Source organism: Citrus clementina, unplaced genomic scaffold (assembly GCF_000493195.1).
Source record: "Citrus clementina cultivar Clemenules unplaced genomic scaffold, Citrus_clementina_v1.0 scaffold_1, whole genome shotgun sequence".
NCBI lineage: Eukaryota > Viridiplantae > Streptophyta > Magnoliopsida > Sapindales > Rutaceae > Citrus > Citrus x clementina.
Genome location: NW_006263303.1, coordinates 1,549,974 through 1,568,337, shown reverse-complemented (window position 1 = coordinate 1,568,337; position 18,364 = coordinate 1,549,974). Strand labels below are relative to the sequence as shown.

The 18,364-nt window shown below is 41.0% G+C and overlaps 2 protein-coding genes and 2 long non-coding RNA genes across 4 annotated transcripts; 1 reads left to right on the top strand and 3 right to left on the bottom strand.

Annotated features, from left to right (window-relative positions):
* Nucleotides 1-7,328: 7,328 nt before the first annotated feature.
* Nucleotides 7,329-9,142, bottom strand: LOC18053992 (40S ribosomal protein S11). Its single transcript, XM_006450303.2, has 6 exons — nt 9,013-9,142; nt 8,860-8,900; nt 8,668-8,768; nt 7,931-8,075; nt 7,734-7,823; nt 7,329-7,641 (listed from the first exon to the last, which is right to left on the bottom strand). Exons 1-6 carry the CDS (start codon nt 9,022-9,024, stop codon nt 7,551-7,553), a joined length of 480 nt encoding a protein of 159 aa, XP_006450366.1. The 5' UTR covers nt 9,025-9,142; the 3' UTR covers nt 7,329-7,550.
* Nucleotides 9,143-11,031: 1,889 nt separating this feature from the next.
* On the bottom strand, nt 11,032-12,769 carry LOC112095849. The gene is made up of 4 exons (XR_002903999.1): nt 12,653-12,769; nt 12,451-12,519; nt 11,770-11,928; nt 11,032-11,469 (listed from the first exon to the last, which is right to left on the bottom strand). It is a non-coding gene; the product is annotated as an uncharacterized LOC112095849 (long non-coding RNA).
* Nucleotides 12,770-13,034: 265 nt separating this feature from the next.
* Nucleotides 13,035-14,412, bottom strand: LOC112095850. The gene is made up of 3 exons (XR_002904000.1): nt 14,184-14,412; nt 13,814-13,884; nt 13,035-13,117 (listed from the first exon to the last, which is right to left on the bottom strand). It is a non-coding gene; the product is annotated as an uncharacterized LOC112095850 (long non-coding RNA).
* Nucleotides 14,413-15,036: 624 nt separating this feature from the next.
* Nucleotides 15,037-18,102, top strand: LOC18053991. Its single transcript, XM_006450302.2, has 9 exons — nt 15,037-15,193; nt 15,288-15,487; nt 16,021-16,202; nt 16,284-16,568; nt 16,649-16,707; nt 16,810-16,846; nt 16,966-17,037; nt 17,186-17,510; nt 17,600-18,102. The coding sequence occupies exons 1-9, from the start codon at nt 15,085-15,087 to the stop codon at nt 17,981-17,983; spliced, it is 1,653 nt and encodes a 550-aa protein (XP_006450365.1). The 5' UTR covers nt 15,037-15,084; the 3' UTR covers nt 17,984-18,102.
* The last annotated feature ends 262 nt before the right edge of the window (nt 18,103-18,364 follow it).

Here is an 18,364-nt window from a genome sequence, read left to right as displayed (position 1 = left end):
ACCTGAGGAGGTCCAGCCAACCGATGCTGCTCGGCTTACTAATCCACCATCTTCTTGATATATTTCTTGTATTGTAATCATGAGTTATTTTTCGTTTGAGAATCTGCTCGTCTTTGTATGGTCGAGCAGGTTCTGGCTTGGCACATGGTTTTGCCACATGCCTTTGAAAATTCTTCAATGCTTGGGATTCTGCTCGCCTTCGCGTGGTCGAGCAGATCCTGGCATACTTGGCTTCGGGTCTCGCCATAAACAGACTTTTAGACTTGACGAGCCTTTGCGTGCCTTCAATTCTTCAAGGATTGGGATTCTGCTCGCCTTCTCGTGGTTGAGCAGATCCTGGCACGCTTGGCTTCTGTCTCGCCATAAATCAGGCTTTGAGACTTGATGAGCCTTTGCCTGCCTTTGATTCTTCAAGGATTGGGATTCTACTCGCCTTCTCGTGGTCGAGCAGATCCTGGCACGCTTGGCTTCTGTCTCGCTATAAAACAGGCTTTGAGACTTGACGAGCCTTTGCATGCCTTTGATTCTTCAAGGATTGGGATTCTGCTCGTCTTCTCGTGGTCGAGCAGATCCTGGCACGCTTGGCTTCTGTCTCGCCATAAAACAGGCTTTGAGACTTGGTGAGCCTTTGCATGCCTTAGTGACTTCTTCGATGCTTGGGGATTCTGCTCGCCTTCACGTGGTCGAGCAGATCCTGGCATGCTTGGCTTCTGTCTCGCCATAAAACAGGCTTTGAGACTTGGTGAGCCTTTGCATGCCTTAGATGATTTCTTCAAAGCTTGGGATTCTGCTAGCCTTCTCGTGGCCGAGCAGATCCTGGCATGCTTGGCTTCTGTCTCGCCATAAACAGGCTTTGAGACTTGTCGAGCCTTTGCATGCCTTTGGTAATTTCTTCAAAGCTTGGGATTCTGCTAGCCTTCTCGCGGCCGAGCAGATCCTGGCACGCTTGGCTTCTGTCTCGCCATAAAACAGGCTTTGAGACTTGGTGAGCCTTTGCATGCCTTAGGTAATTTCTTCAAAACTTGGGATTCTGCTAGCCTTCTCGCGGCCGAGCAGATCCTGGCATGCTTGGCTTCTGTCTCGCCATAAAACAGGCTTTGAGACTTGGTGAGCCTTTGCATGCCTTAGGTAATTTCTTCAAAGCTTGGGATTCTGCTAGCCTTCTCGCGGCCGAGCAGATTCTGGCACGCTTGGCTTCTGTCTCGCCATAAACAGGCTTTGAGACTTTGTCGAGCCTTTGCATGCCTTTGGTAATTTCTTCAAAGCTTGGGATTCTGCTAGCCTTCTCGCGGCCGAGCAGATCCTGGCACACTTGGCTTCTGTCTCGCCATAAAACAGGCTTTGAGACTTGGTGAGCCTTTGCATGCCTTAGGTAATTTCTTCAAAGCTTGGGATTCTGCTAGCCTTCTCGCGGCCGAGCAGATCCTGGCACGCTTGGCTGCTGTCTCGCCATAAACAGGCTTTGAGACTTTGTCGAGCCTTTGCATGCCTTAGGTAATTTCTTCAAAGCTTGGGATTCTGCTAGCCTTCTCGCGGCCGAGCAGATCCTGGCACGCTTGGCTTCTGTCTCGCCATAAACAGGCTTTGAGACTTTGTCGAGCCTTTGCATGCCTTAGTGACTTTTCACAGTTTCAAGTGAATGAAGTTCCTCGACGCTCCATTGATTGCAGGATTCAACTTACACGAAATTGTTTTGACATAAAATAAATAACAACAACTACGAACAGAGAGAATTTGGAAATATTAACGACTCTTACTGGAAATATTTCCTGAGATGTGCTGCGTTCCATGGGCGCTTCACCTCGTGGCCATCCATGCGAACCAGCTTGTAAGCTCCTGGTCCAACTAGCTGCTTGACTCTATACGGCCCCTCCCAATTCGGACCGAGCACTCCTTGAGTCGAGTCTTTGGTGTTCTGATTCACTTTCCTTAACACCCAATCTCCGACCTTGAACTGCCGTATGTTCACCTTCTGGTTATAATAACGAGCAACCCTTTGCTGGTAAATGGCAGATCGACCAGCTGCTTGCTCCCTCTTTTCCGTTAGCAGATCAAGATTCAGACACATCTGCTCATCGTTATCCTGCTCATTGAAATGATCTGTTCGGTGCGTGGTCGTTCCTATCTCAGCTGGCACGATCGCTTCATGTCCGAAAGCCAGGGCGAACGGTGTCTCCCCAGTTGCTGTTTTGTGGGTTGTTCTGTATGCCCATAGCACACCTGACAGCTCATCAACCCATGCACCCTTTTTTGCTCCAAGCCTGGTTTTCAAAAGCCTCTTGATTGTCTTGTTGGCTGCTTCTACTTGTCCATTCGATTGGGGGTGAGCAGGCGAGCAATACTTCAGCTCTATCCCGAGGTTCTGGCAGAAATCCCTGAAGCTGTGATTATCGAACTGCCTGCCATTATCCGTTACCAGGGCATATGGGATCCCGTATCGACATACCAGGTTTCTCCACACAAAGTCTGTTGTTTTCTTCTCTGTGATCCTGCTAAGGGCTTCGACCTCAATCCACTTCGTGAAGTAATCTATGGCAACTATTGCATGCGTTGCTGCTCTTCGTCCCTTTGGCAGCGGGCCGATCAGATCAATCCCCCATTGAGCAAATGGCCAAGGGGAGGCCATAGAGGTGAGCTTCTTTGGTGGTTGGTTGGAGAAACTTACAAAACTCTGGCAGCTTAAACAGCTCATGGTCTTCTCTTGTGCATCCTGGTGCATTGTCGGCCAGAAATATCCCTGCCTTAGAGCCTTGTGGGCCAAGGACCTCCCACCAGAATGATTCCCGCAAATTCCTTCATGTATTTCCCTTAGAACGTAATCTGCGTCGTCCTCATCCAAACACCGAAGGAAAGGTAGTGTACATCCTCGCCGGTACAGTATCCCGTCAATCATCGTGTATCTCGAGGCCTGTGCTCTAATCTTCCGAGCCCGCAGCTTATCTGGTGGCAATACCCCGTCTCTAAGGTATGAAGTTATCGGGTCCATCCACGTGCATTTTTGTTCTATCTGCAATACCCCCAGATTCTACTCGATGCTCGGGCTGGACTTCACCTCTAGAGGGATCGACTTTGACATTTTTGGGTCTGCTACCGCTGCCATCCTGGCCAAAATATCTGCTCGACTATTCTGCTCTCTGGGGATTTGTATCACCTCCACTGCTTCAAATTTCCCCATCATCCGCCTGACTATCTTCAAATACTATTCCATCTTCTCCTCTCTTGGTTGAAATCTTTCACTGATATGATTCGCGACTAGCTCGGAATCAGTTCTGATCTTCACCTTATCTGCTCTCACGGCCTTAGCCAACTCCAATCCTGCTATCAAGACTTCATACTCTGCCTGGTTATTGGTGGCTGCGAATTCTAACTTTACAGCATAAGAGATCTCCTCTCCCTCAGGGCCTTCCAATACAATCCCTACTCCTGAACCCTGCTCCCCTGACGACCCATCCACAGACATCTGTCATACTTAAGCTTCGCCACTGTCTGTAACTACATCTTGCTGGTCTAAACACACTTCAGGCTCTGTGAATTCTGCTACGAAGTCGGCCATTGCTTGAGCCTTTATCGTTGCTCGGGGTTTGTAGTCTATGTCGAACTCGCTCAGCTCTATAGCCCACTTGACGAGCCGACCAGAAGCATCTGGCTTGTGCAGAGTTTGACGCAATGGCTGGTTTGTTATTACCGAGACTGGGAATGCTTGAAAATATGGCCTCAACTTCCGAGCCGCAACTACAATGGCAAGTGCCCATTTCTCCAACGGTGGGTATCTGGTCTCAGCGTCGAGCAGGGCCTTGCTGGTGTAGTATATCGGATACTGAACTCCTTCTTCCTCTCTCACCAGAACAGAACTGGCGGCTCGATCCGATACCGCCAAATAGAGATATAACTTGTCCCCATCCCTCGGTGTGGACAGCAGTGGAGCTTGCTGCAAGTACTGCTTCAAGTTCTGGAAGGCGTCCTCGCATTCTGGTGTCCATTCTGTTTTCTTCCCCCTCCTTATCACTTGAAAGAATGGCTGACACTTATCTGTAGCCTTGGATATGAATCTGTTCAACGCCGCCAACCTCCCCGTGAGGCTCTGCATTTCCTTCAGGTTACGAGGAGACCTCATCTGCACAATCGCCTGGATTTTCTCGGGATTTGCTTCAATCCCTCTATGGCTCACCATGAATCCAAGGAATTTCCCTGACTCGACCCCAAAAGCGCACTTCTCCGGGTTGAGCTTCATCCTATATTTCCTCAAAAGCCCGAAGGTCTCCTCGAGGTGTCTGACATGTTCCTTCGGGATTTTAGATTTGGTGATCATGTCATCCACGTACACCTCCATGGTTTTCCCGATCAATGGCTTAAAGACTTTGTTCACCAGCCTCTGATAGGTGGCCCCAGCATTTTTGAGACCAAATGGCATTACCCTGTAACAGAACAAACCCTGGTTAGTGATGAAAGTCGTGCTCTCCTCATCCTGCTCGTACATGGGGATTTGGTTGTATCCTGAGAACGCGTCCATGAAACTGAGCAGACCGTGTCCAGCCGTTGAATCTACTAGCTGATCGATCTTTGGTAAAGGGAAGATGTCTTTTGGGCACGCCTTGTTAAGGTCTGTGAAGTCCACACACATCCTCCACTTGCCATTTGCTTTCTTTACCAACACCACATTCGATATTCATTCAGGGTAATTGACTTCCCGAATGAACCCTGCTCTCAAGAGCTTCTCCACCTCGCCATTTATGGCCTCATAACTCTCCTGGTTGAAGCACCTCCTCTTCTGCCGTACTGCCCGAGCACCTTTCTTTATTGCCAACTTATGACATGCTACCTCAGGGTCAATCTCTGGCATGTCTTCGTGTGTCCAAGCAAACACATCTGCATGAGCCTGTAAGCATTTCACCAACTCCTGCTTTTGCTCTCCCTTAAGTCTCGACCCGATTCTGATCGTCTTTCCCGGATTCTCTGGTCCCAGGCTTACTGTTTCCAGATCCTCTACATGTTCCTATCTGCCGTTCTTGTTTTCCACTCGGGTATCGAGGGATGTTATCTGCATTGCTTCCCTTGCTGCCGAGGAGTAGCAGCTTCTAGCGATTCTCTGGTCCCCTCGTACCACACCAACTACCCCATTCACTCGGTACTTGAGAGCCAGATAATGGATGGACAATACCACTTTGCTCATCCTTAGAAACGGCCGGCCTAGGATCATCTGGTAAGGACCTTCTTCGTCTACCACCACAAAGTCCAGCATCATTGTCCTTTCCGTCGGGGAGCTCCCGATTGTGATCGGCAGCTCGACCATGCCCAGAGGGATCAGTTTTCTTCCCCCAAACCCTTTCAGGGAGGTGTTGGTATATTCCAGCTTCCGGTCTGCTATTCCCATCTCCTCCAGGGTTGACTTAAATAATACGTCAACTGAGCTCCCTGTGTCAACCAATATCCTGTCAAACTTCTTGCTAGCAACAGTGGCATTGATGACCAAAGCATCCTCATGAGGGTATAAAATCCCTTCCTCATCCTCATCTGTCCACATGATTGGCACTTGCCTAACTCTTGCACGTTTGGCTGCTGGGGTGTTGAAGAATACCTCTTTGCTGGTCATGGCGTATCTAGCATAATTCTTCCTCGACCTGTTGGAATCTCCAGCCAATGTTGGGCCCCCGGCTATCACCCTTAGCGTCACGGAATCGTTAAGCCTCATATCACCCCCTTGTGCACTACTTCCTCCTGTCTCCATTGCTTTTCAGCTACTTCCCTTCTCTTCTTGCTATCAAAAGAAGCTTTTTGTTCAGCTCTCCACAGACGGCGCCAAAATGTTGATGCGAGATTCTGGTTCTCCTCGTTCTACGACCAGGGTCTCTGCTCGATTAACTTCACCACGACCAGGATCTCTCCTCGTAAAGCTTCTTCTCCAGAGGTTCCTGCGCACACAGACAGGTTAGAGTACGCCGGTTGTTTTCCCGGCGCAAACCCTCTGACACTCAAGTCAGATATGAAGGTTCGGGAAACGCTTGCCACAAATCTTATGGCTGTTAGGTTGTTTTCTCTCTTTTAGAATCAAAATTGCTAACCATTTTACCTTCGTTGGCTACCTTTTTATAGGCTTCCTCTGAATCTCAGTTTTCCGCAGTCTACGTCTGTTATCCTCCCACCTCTCGAACGTGGATTCCCCACTTCCGTAGTCGTGGGTGGTTGCGTGGCCTTCGTGCCTAGATTCTCGGACTGGAGAGCATGCCTCGCCAACTGTCGTTGACCGGATCTCCTCGAATCAACCCTTAGCAAGAATACAGCAGGAATGACTTTATGCTTCTTACAGGAAATTGGCCTCGCGGATGACGTGCTCGTGGATAAGCAGGATATTCCTGCCCCTGTTTCCCTGCTACCTGGCTCTTACAGGACACACCTGCTCGCAGACTTCTGCCACCAAACATCTGCTCATCACGTCTGGTCTCGTCAGAGTATTTCCCTCAAACATTTATGTGGTGATCCATTATTGTGACAATTTCAATTTGAGATTTGTTTTAGAGACTGTCATTTGATGCAAAATTCTGAATCAATTAGAGAGATGTGAGGAGTGTGAAAAAGGAGAAGTTCATGAGCTTGGAAGAGAGAGGGAGTGTGTGGGTGGGGACTGGGGAAAACTCCTTTTTGAACCATTTTAACAAGGATAAATCTGAAAACATTTGTGGCTAGTCGAAAAGTGTATAAAATAAAATTGAGAAGGTAAAACATACCGACTCTCCGAATCTGATCCCCAACTAAAATCCCAATTCCCCAAGTATTTCTTTATTTCGGTTTCGTACAATCTTTTTTCGAATAATCGAACTAAGCCTGGAACCAATCGGTCCAAAATTTTCTGAACGGATTACAGTGAGTCCGGTTCAATTCAGTAGGCCATTACCGCCCACCCAAGCATGTCACTTCTCGGTTCAGGAACATGTCTGATTGCAGTCCTGGTAACGTAATATGTTTTTTTGGGCATTCCAACAATCACAGAAATTGAACCACTGTGCTTTTACATGAAGCAAACACCCAACTGGTAATTACAAGACAATGTGCAATAAATCTCAATGAAATTTCAAGTTGCAAATTTCCTGTATGTGAAATATACAAGTAATAAATTGGGTAAATGAACCTGTAAGAATTGCACGCAACTGTTAAAATCTTATGGTTTTCCTTAAAGAATAGACAACCCCTCCAGCATCCACTAATGCCTTAGGCCTGAAGCTCGTGAAAAAATGGCAACTAGGCCCATGCACATGCAAATTCATCCTTTCCATAACAAAAATTTAAAGTGAAAATAAAAAGGTATAGGAATCGACACTTATTTTCCTAAGCAATAACAGAGTCACTACGCATTCATCCCATTGAACAAATATGGAATAAAACAATGTCATAACCAAACCAAAGAAAATACTAACAAGCAAAAGGAAAAATTAACTTCTCTAGAAAATATATATTAGGACATAACAGGATTTAATTCCCAATGCAAAAATCCAAATAACAAAGTCCCATGGAACAAAAGTAGCAAAAATTTAATGTTGGAAACAGCCGACTCCAACTCACATCGCCGTGAATGCCTTCTTTGCACCACCAGAAGACCCAGCAGGTATCACTTTCAAGACATTAAACCTGACCGTCTTTGACAAAGGCCTACCAAAATCGGACAGACACCGTGCATTTTGCAATTAGTACAAAAACCAGATATATAATTCCCACATGGCAATAAACAGATAGACTCTCACCTGCACTGGCCAATGATAACATGGTCTCCCTCTTTCACACGGAAACAAGGTGAGATGTGTGCTGGAATGTTAGAGTGCCTCTTCTCATACCTAAAGAATAACCAAAGAAGAAAGTATTATTGTTTATGCAAGGGGCAATGGCAATAAAAGAAGCAATCACCAATGAAGGAAAAGTAAGTACTGTCAAAGTCCTTTACCTCTGATATTTCTTCACAAAGTGAAGGTAGTTACGCCTAACGATGATGGTTCTGTTCATCTTAGCACTGTGGCAAGTACCAGCAAGGATACGACCCCTGATGGAAACAGTGCCGGTGAACGGACACTTCTTATCAATGTAAGTCCCTGAAAAACATAAACTCATTAAGACTCGGGTTCTTTCCCAAACGCGGATAGAAACAGACTGATAAGAAAACATAAAATAAAATGACAACAATCACTTCTGCCAATCATTAGCTTTACCCAACAAACAAATATGCAATAATAACAACAACAAACAAATCTCTTTACTAAATCACAAATTGCACATAGTTTTATGAAACAGATTCGATAAATGAGCATGACTAGAGTATGGCACACATGCAATGCTTAATCGCACAAGAGCAGATTAAAGGCACGTAACTGTAGATTTTAATGCTTAATTGCTTAAAAATTTCTGAAAAAATTTAAGGTGCAAAAAAAGCCAGACAATTTTTCAACAATACCAAACAATGTATAAGATACTAGCACCAAATAGACGAGATCCGCGCATAACAGTTCACAAAACCAATCGACTAGCAATTTAAATTACAAGGGCTACAGCAGTCATTTTGGACAAATAACACTAAAATCTAACTAAAATTTAAAATTTAATCCATATGCAAAAATAAAAAGAGCAGAAAATATTCAAATAAATCGACACTATGAAGAGCACGAAACAGGGGGGAAAAAATCAAACCTTCAATTGCCTCTCTGGGAGTCTTGAATCCCAAGCCTATGCTCTTCCAGAATCGATTCCCTCCCTTTCCTGGCCTCTTTCCTTTTCCTGCCTTCTTCGAGCTGCAAAATATCAACACGGCACGCGCTCACTAACCAAAAAAGAAAAAACGCATCGGAACTATTAAATACAAAAATAAAGATAAGTATTTACCTGAGAAACACCTTGGGCTGCTTCAAAAACGCCTTCTCGGTCTGAACACAAACAAACAAAGAAAGCGACAATGAATTAGAGTGAAGAAAAGAAAAATGAAAGAAAGAAAGGAACGACTAGTCAGAGCGAAACAGAAGAGAGATGAATGAGGACCTGCTCCGCCATGGCTGGATTTCGGGGCTGAGTTGTTGAGGATGATGAACGCACTGGGCGGAGGTGGCTAACACAATGCAGAAAACCCTAAATCAAGCGCGGAGGGTCGAAGTGATGCTGTAACGAGGGTTTTATAATGGGATACCCTAAAACGATTACAATGACTAAAACGCCCTTCTTTTGAAGGGGAAATTCGGAATAAGAAATTTTGTTTTTTTAATACATTAAACGACCTGTCATTTCCCTTTCTTTTCCCCTCCCCGAAAAAAGAAACACCAGGCATTTAAGATTTATTTTTCCATTTGCTTAACACAAGTTAATACTATTTATTAAAAGCTTGCAAAGTACAACCTTGCTATTGATTTACGATTTAATATTACAAGACATAACAAGGTTTATCAATACCTTTTTGTTATAATTTTTTTCTGATCACTTTATTAAAAATATTAAAGGTGTATTGGTGCCGTCTTATTTATTCGTTTTGTGAAAAATATAAAAATATAAAACTTGTTTGGTAAAAGTGTTTTTAACTGTTGTAAAAACAAGAAATACAAAAATTAAATATCTCTTCTTTTATGTTTTATGAGTAAAAGCCTATTTAGGGCATGTTTGGTATTGTTTCTGAATTTGTATTTTCTGAGAATAAAAATGGTGTTTTGCAGTTGCTGTATTTTGAATTTAAATATACGTATGGTATCATTTTCTATATTCTGTATTTTAAAATTGAAAACAGTAATATGCGTTTGGTAGACAGTTGAAAATGATAAAAATAGAAAATATGCGTTTGGTAATACTTTTTTCAAAAACAGTTTTTATTGAGTATTTATTAAAAATATTAAGGGTGTATTGGTACCGTCTTATTTATTCGTTTTGTGAAAAATATAAAAATATAAAACTTATTTGGTAAAAGTGTTTTTAACTGCTGTAAAAACAAGAAATACAAAAACCAAATATCTCTTCTTTTATGTTTTATTGCATAAAAATGTATAATGTTCTCTATTATTCTGTTTTCTACCACTCATGGATTCCAAATTAAAACAAGCTGCCAAGCCAAATACACTTTCACTATTTGTATGGGTTTTCATTTTCACAACAAACTAAAACATTTTTGTACTCCAAAACAAATTTAAAAAACACCAAATACAAAACATTACCATACGCAAATTCTGTACAAGGGAAAATATTATGCTTATGTTTCCCAAGTTTACCATATGGACTTGGACTAAAAAGTATAGTAGAAACGAATTGTATTCATCGAGAATTGACTATTCTCAGCAGCGACATCTCCTCATTAACTATTAGAATCTCCCTAGATGCCAGATTGCCGGTCACGAATCCACATAACACGCGCTTACTAATCTGTGACTTGGTAATACATATAAAGATCTTTAATTCTGCAGAAACAAGTAAAAGGTCTCATTCTAAGGAAGCAATAGGAAGAATAAATCTTCAATTAGCAGCCCATACAATTGAAAATGTAACGCAATGGACTTTCGAGAAAACTTATATTGCTTTTGGACGTTTCGCACCAGGAGGTGATGGCGGGTCATCTTCTGAGTCCAGACCCTGCACAAGAAAACAACCATTTCTCCAAAAATCATACATTGGCTATAGTTATTATCGTATGATGAGTTGAATCTCAATAGGTGTTGTGTCCTCGTACTGAGCTCTTTATTGCAACTAGTTTCTTAAGAAAAGAGTCAACTTTTAGTGGATACTTAAGATGCTATAAGCTGCCCTAAATTTATATTTATCAGAAGGAAACATGACTGTAGAAACTATAAGCTCGTTCATGTCCTATGCCTCAACCAATTTTGCAGTTCAACTAGGGATTTTGCAAATGGGAATTGGCTGTGCCATGAATGCTTGTAAGAAACAATCAACAATCAACAATATTGAGTATAGATTACCGCAATCATTATATGGTTTGGGCCAAATCCAGAGGTGTATAGAAGGTTCAGCTAAAATGACAGCATCAGCCTGACTAAATGAATTGGTTAGAGCAAGGTTGATCACAGGTAAAATCAAAGGGATTATGCAGAGATATATTAACACACTGATGTTTCACACAGTTGCATTATCCTTGTTGTGCGACCAAGTTCAAGCAACATAGCACCTACATTTTGCAAAAGAAATCCTGATCTACGAGCATTCATTTGAATGTCCATCTGAGGTGATGAATCTGTTACTTGTGCTTGATCCATCAATTGTCTTGGAAGATTCTATACATATATAAGTTATAGATTAAGTTCCTCAACTGCAAAATGTTTCTTCTATTAGGTTCGTGACAAGTTTAGTGATTTACAAATAATAATGCAGCAACTTTGTCCATCAATAACTGTCTTGTTGACATCATCACTTCAGCTAAGGATGCTGGTCTGGGGAGACCTCTCTGCCTACGAGCTGCATGAGGATCAACATCCAACTCTTGCAAACTCCGATGCTGAGCTCCAGTCCCTAAAGACAATTCAAAATTTCAGCAATCTGTCTGATCACGTAACTTTACAATTAAATTTGAAGGTCAGAATGGTGTCTATAAGACAATAAAAGAGTACTACTGACGATTGATATCAAATTCAAGTCTCAAGTGATTCAGAAACTGAAATGAAGTTGTTATAGATCAGAAATCAACAGCAACAACAAAATTGAAGATCTCATATAGTTCTCTATTTGGAACATGCCAAAAGAAATGTTTTATTCACAAAGATAATACTTGGAGACAGTGAAAGAAGAAAAAGAAAAGTGAGTAGAACTTACTGGCGGCTGCAGAGACTCCAAAATGGATTGGATTTGAGAAGTGGCAACATTTGATGAATTTGACTGATCACATTCAGGAGCCAGGTCAGGTTAACGTCTGCTAGAAGATCTTATGGCATTGAGATTTTGTGGTTCTGACAGTCTCTCTAAGGAGGGTTCCTGCCAAATGATAAGGAACATTGATACAAAAGCATTACAAGACTTTCGGTACAACTATCAATAGATTAGCAAGCAAGATTTACAGAACAGCTAGCATGTTGTTCGAGAAGATAAGCACAAGCTCCCCAAAGGGGACAAAAAGACTTCACAAAACTGTCAATTAGAACCTCGGAACCATGCCAGAAGATAAATTTTCAATGGCTTTAGCTGTTACTCAAAATATAATAAGATACTATCCTTAATTCAATTAAGAGAACCATTTCATAAATTTATGCTAGCCAATAGGTTAACAAAAACTATCCGATCACTTGACTTTGTCACATTCCCTGAATGTCGTACATTTGGATAAAGCACATAAGTGTGTATTTCTCTTGAACAATTTACACACCAAAAATTAGCATGATTAAGACCATCGGGAGAAAAGAAAATGTACAGAGATAAGGCGGGCTTCTTAGTTCTAATGAAATACAAACAAGCTATTTTGCAGTAGTTGTTTCAGGAAATGAATCACCAAACATTTACCCTAAGATCAACCTCTTCATTGTTCCTTCCTGTAGTTGCAATTTGGGAAGAGTTGAGAGTGGAGAAAATCTGACATGTGGTAAATGAATTTTCAGGGGACAAAAAAAAAAAGGAGAGAGAGAGAGGATATAATTATTGCTTTTCTAACTAATGGTAGGTACGGAATTGTATACTCTTTCAATTTAATAACTCTAGTACTCACCCGATTGAGATCCATTTGAGGATTGCTAAAACTTGAAGCAGGGTAAGTTGCTGCAAATTCTGCTACTTGGTCAATATTTGATAACAGTAATGTGAACAATCCTCAAGAGACCTAAAAAGCAAGAATACCGATACAAATGTGCTTACCCTAAAGTAAAGAACGAGACTGACATTAAAAATGAAGCATCTTGTGGAGATGACTAAAGAAAGAGAGTAACATTGAAAAGGAACATCCTGAGGAGATGAAGGAAAACTGAAGAAAAATGTTACGTAACAGTATGATCATTGCTTGTTGTCAAGAGATACTCATTTTCACAGAAAGTTCCATCATGACCAGAAAAGGATCTAATAAGTTGATTGAAAATAAAAGGCAAATCCAACCTGAATTATCAAGCACGTTCTCTGATGATGAGGGAATGTTGGTCCGTCAACTAGGAGTAATACGTGTCCATCTTCTACGACTAAACTGAATTAAGCCAAAAAAATATGTTTGCAAATTATAGAAATTAGGGACATCTTTCTTTCACATCCTTACAATAACTATGCATTTCCCACATACAATAGATTGTTATTTCTTCCCAAACCATGTTTCCATCAAGACAACAAAACGACATTTTTATTTGGCGATATGGAATTTAATAAATTACCTGCAAACTTTTATGGGAAGAACTTTCAAGATAAGTCGAGAATAGGGACATAACACTAATAACCTATAGAAAGGATACAGTAAGCTGACAGGATGTGGTCATTTTTTAAAACTTTCCCTTGATGTAGCAGCCGCTGTTGCTGCAATATTACACCAGTAATGGCAACAATTTGTTCCGTTAATGCAAGAATTGGATGCAAGAATTGGAACCCACAAGATGCATACATATTCTATGAGATAGACTATCAGCTATAGTAGATAAGGGTCAAGTAGATATGAAAACAATGGCGTCGACAAACTTGCAAGTGATGCCGTGTACCAACTATTCAAATGAAAGAAAAATACATACACAACTCATAGACATTCAATAATTAAGCTGTAAACCAAAGTGAGGCAATTTTTCAGTAAAGCATTACAAAGCATAAGATATTTTACATGCTCATCTACTTGAACTGTATTTATTTGACAATCCAATGTTTTAATCTTTATTTCAATAGTGGAATAAGGACAGCCAACCTCATGACTCCCACAATCTATAACTCCATCTTCAAAATTACTCGCCATCTTCGTCAAAACCCTAGTAACGCCTGCAATAAATCAAGATGAATTAACAGTTACTATAACCAAGAAACCTTCTAAATCTTAGAAAGAAATGAGATCATCAGTGAAGGCTATCTCCAAGATTCAATCCTACATACATACAAATTGATCTTTAAGCATTCAGAAGTAAATTAAAGTTGTTCCAGAGTTGAACAAACAATCACAGTACCGTACACGAAGCTTGCATATATAATGCTATATGCATCAGTGTTCTTTCTAAGTGGTCAATTAGAAAGAACACTGAGAATTGAATAGAATTATTTGAAAAGCAGAGTCAGAGTTTGACCTGAGAGCTTAGACAATCAAAGATAGTCTTGGTCCAGAGAAATGAGCTCTCAACAAAAATTACGTTCGCTTCTGGCGGTTTATTCAGTTATTTGTGTTATGAGGATTTTAGTCGCCTAATTCGGAGATCCTCGAGTCATTTTATAGGGGCCGTCCAATATGCGCTAGACTTTAAGGTCCCAGCGGCCTCTGCTTATGCAAAACAGCGTCCAATATGCGCTAACGATATAGATATGTCTTTGGACTTGTTTGACAATTCACTCTTTACGTGAATACGCTTAACCGAACTTTATAAAAAAATGGATTGTCGATCAAATAGCTCGATGTTTTAACTAGCATAGAATATATATTTCATTTTCATATTTTAAGTTATTGGGTATATTTTAATGCTAGCACGACATCGTATTGAACATCTGACACCATTGTTGAAAATGAAAACGATTCACCACAATTTACTCCCAGATTTCAAAAAGGACAGGGGAAAGGCGGGAACGGCCGGGGCCAGAGGAAAGGCTTTTTTCATCGTAAAGTCAAAAAGCACCGCAGCAGAAAGGCAATTTCTTGAAGAAAGAGCCCCAGCAAGCTCTTAGTTGGGTCCCATTAATTCCTTTTCTGCCTTACAATCAATCCGCGTTACCCCAGTTTCCATGAATCATGAGTGGATTGTATAGTAGTAGGAACACTATCCCAATTTTCATAATGTTTCTTACCCAAAATCTCCCACTTTTCTGCCCTCATTTACATAATTTTCTCCTAACTGCAACCTTTTCACAAGGTTATTTTTGTAATAAAACTTTATTCAACCGAAAAAAAATGTGTTAAGTATCCAATGCTTCTTCCTGTTGAGACAAAAGACTCCTCATAATCTTTCATCACTTTGTCTCCGTCTCTGTAAGTTAATCATGATAGTAAATTACAGGTCACTGACATTTTCTCTTCTCTTCTTTCTTTCTTTCTCACATGGATATGGAACTTCTCATTTTCTCGCCAGCCAAACGCCACTCCCCTCAGGTACTTACTTACTTACTTACTTACCCTTTAGCTTTTGCTCTGTAGTACTTCTTGCGTTCATATTTTCCTTTGCTTACCCACTTGCATGGAACAGTGAGTGAGGCTGAGGCAGAAAATGTAGCTGTCTTTGCACCTGATTATAATGAGGGACCGAGTTTTGCGCCCGTTGTTGGCAATGACAGTGAGAGCTCATCGCTTGTTTTGGCTGCAAAGAGGACTTACAGACAAGACCCTCTCAACGGATTCAAAAGATATTCAGGGGGATGGAATATCAAGGACCGCCATTATTGGGCTGTAAGCTCTTTTATCACTATTTCCGTTTTGGCTAAAAATAATCAACACAACATTGCGGATATCAGAGACAGTGTAACATGACCATTATGCCCTGAACTTGTAATAGTTAATGTAAGAAAACACATTATCACACGGCTACTCAATTTTTGGTAAAACTCGAAGCAACTGCTTTTAATTAGTTTATGGCCCAAAATATCTGGCAACATTTTGGACAGTGTAGTTTGTGGAAAGCTATTTTGCAAAATGTAGTTTGTGGACAGGGTATCGTGCTGCCCTGCTTCTAAAGACACTCTCATGTTACATTAACTTTTTTTCTTCAGATAAAGTGATCGTGTTTAATGGATGAAGTTTACCTTGACTACATGATTGCATGTGCGTGATAAAAAAACTCTTAAATATTGTTGAACCGCATAAGCTCTGCATCACGATTGTGATTGTTCTTCACCTTTTGCTTTCATAATCAGATTGACCTATAGATACTGGTAAATCACATTGTTAAGCTTTTCCTTTCAATATTTTTTTTTTATTTGCAGTCAGTGGCTTATACTGCGGCTCCTCTGTTTGTCATTGCTGCTATTTGGTTCCTGGGCTTCGGGGCGTGTTTGCTGTTCATTTGTATCTTTCATTTCTGCTGCAAAAGGAAGCCTTATGGCTATTCTAAAACTGCTTATGCCCTTTCTCTTATTTTCCTCATATTCTTCACCATCGCAGCAATGTACTCTCTCACAATTTCCTCTTTTAGATTTATGTTCAATTAAGTTCCTGTGCCAAACTGATATTTACTTTGTTGTTGCAGCATCGGATGTGTTGTCCTCTATGCTGGTCAAGTCAAGTTTCGTGGCAGTACCAAAAAAACATTGGAATATGTAGTGTACCAAGCAGATACCACTGTCCAAAAACTGCAAGAAGTGTCAAATAATCTTGCCACGGCTAAGCAAATATCGGTTCAGAAAGTTTTTCTACCTTCTAATGTCCAATCAGATATTGACAACGTAGAATCAAAACTTAATTCTTCAGCCAGCACTGTTGCTGATGAAACAGCCAAGAATTCGCACGACATACGCGACCTTCTGGATTCTGTGTGAGTGTATGAATATGACTCTAACCTCAATTCGTTTGTTTGAAATTGCTATACTAAGGAATATACTGGTGTCCTTCCAGGAGATTAGCTCTAATTCTAATTGCAGCTATTATGCTGGTCTTGACATTTCTTGGATTCTGTAAGTCATTTGAATTCCTCAATAAGATTCCAAGCATGTTGATTTCCCTGGATTATAAATTAAAAATCATCTTGGTCTAATATTTTGTGATATTTTATCCAGTATTCTCAATTTTTGGAATGCAAGTTCTCGTCTACGTGTGAGTGAGATGGTTCATTGCCCTTTCATTTTTTTATTATTCCCTTTTTCATTTTTGTTGTTATCCTGTTTGCACTAAGGTAATCTCTTACCAAGTATGATCTATGAAATTTTTTGCAGTCTGGTTATCTTTGGATGGATACTCGTTACTGGAACATTTATATTATGTGGCATATTCCTACTTCTTCATAAGTAAGTTTACAGAATTGCATGTAATTCTGCTCATTTTTTTCCTTCACGTATAAGCAATGCTATCAGTTCATTGGGATGAGTCTGCTGACATTCATGTGTTCAAACTTGCATGGTCAAAGCTAATCCTCATTTTTCTTCCATGCATTAGTGTGGCTGGAGATACTTGTGTTGCAATGAATGAATATGTACAAAACCCCGCTGCTCATACAGCTTTAGATTCGATAATACCCTGTGTGGACAAGGCCACTGCCCAAGACACTCTAACGAGAACAAAAGAAGTCACTTCTCAGCTTGTCGAAGTAGTCAACGAGGTCATCACCAACGTCTCAAACATAAATTTTGCCCCAGCTTTTGTGCCCTTCTACTTCAATCAATCCGGTCCATTAGTTCCAATATTATGCAATCCATTTCACCCTGACTTTACGGACAGAACTTGCACGGCTGGTGAACTGAACTTGAACAATGCCACACAGGTAACCCTCTCGGTTCCTCTATTGCCTTAAAAGAGCACTCACATGGAACAAAGTTTTGAACACTCTTAACAAGGGATTAATTCTTGCAGGCTTTGAGTAATTATGTGTGTCAAGTTTCACCAAGCGGTGTATGTACAACAACAGGGCGTCTAACTCCACCCTTATACGACGACATGACAGCAGCTGTAAATTTGTGCAATGGGTTAGAAAACTATGGTCCCTTCTTAGCTGAGCTACAAGACTGCACATTTGTCAGAGAAACTTTCAACGAAATATACAGAGATCATTGCCCTGATCTGCAAGCATACAGTAAGTGGATATACGTTGGATTGGCGATGGTGTCAACAGCAGTTATGCTTTCATTGATCTTCTGGGTAATTTATGGGCGAGAGCGGCGTTACAGAATCTACACTAAACAATCAGATCATCAAAGCCTTGAGGAGGGCAAGGACGCTCAAGATACTCGAGAGTAAACACTTGGTGTCTCCTTGGCTTCATTTCCACGTTCTTGTAAATCTTTTGGGTACCAGTTAAGTAATAGTAGAGCTTCTCTGTGTCATGCAATGCATCTCTGCCATGATTTTCTTGAGTTTACTTGATTATATATTATTTCCTTGATCATCTTCAAAGCAACAAGCCCTTGGATTTTTTTCCCTACTATTCTTTTTTCTTTAAAAAAAAAAAAATCTTGAAACTGGGTTGTGATTGAGGTTTGATGGCTATTTGCTAATGTGGATTTTGGCCCTTTCCTCTTAAGAAACTAGGCCCATTATAGCAAATCCACAAACATGGAATGGGTCGATAATTATTTGTTTTATTGAATGCACCCATTATTTTCATTAATTAAAACATTA

Excerpts from the sequence above, each read along its gene's own strand:
- LOC18053992 (XM_006450303.2), bottom strand. Across the intron at positions 8,769-8,859 it reads CAGCCCAAGGTGTTTCTCAG|CTCGAAGAAGGCAGGAAAAG; the intron begins GTAAATACTTAT and ends GATATTTTGCAG. Across the intron at positions 8,076-8,667 it reads TCCCAGAGAGGCAATTGAAG|GGACTTACATTGATAAGAAG; the intron begins GTTTGATTTTTT and ends TATGTTTTTCAG.
- LOC18053991 (XM_006450302.2), top strand. The coding sequence starts at position 15,085 with ATGATAGTAAATTACAGGTCACTGACATTTTCTCTTCTCTTCTTTCTT. Across the intron at positions 16,708-16,809 it reads CTTGACATTTCTTGGATTCT|TATTCTCAATTTTTGGAATG; the intron begins GTAAGTCATTTG and ends TATTTTATCCAG. Across the intron at positions 16,847-16,965 it reads ATGCAAGTTCTCGTCTACGT|TCTGGTTATCTTTGGATGGA; the intron begins GTGAGTGAGATG and ends AATTTTTTGCAG.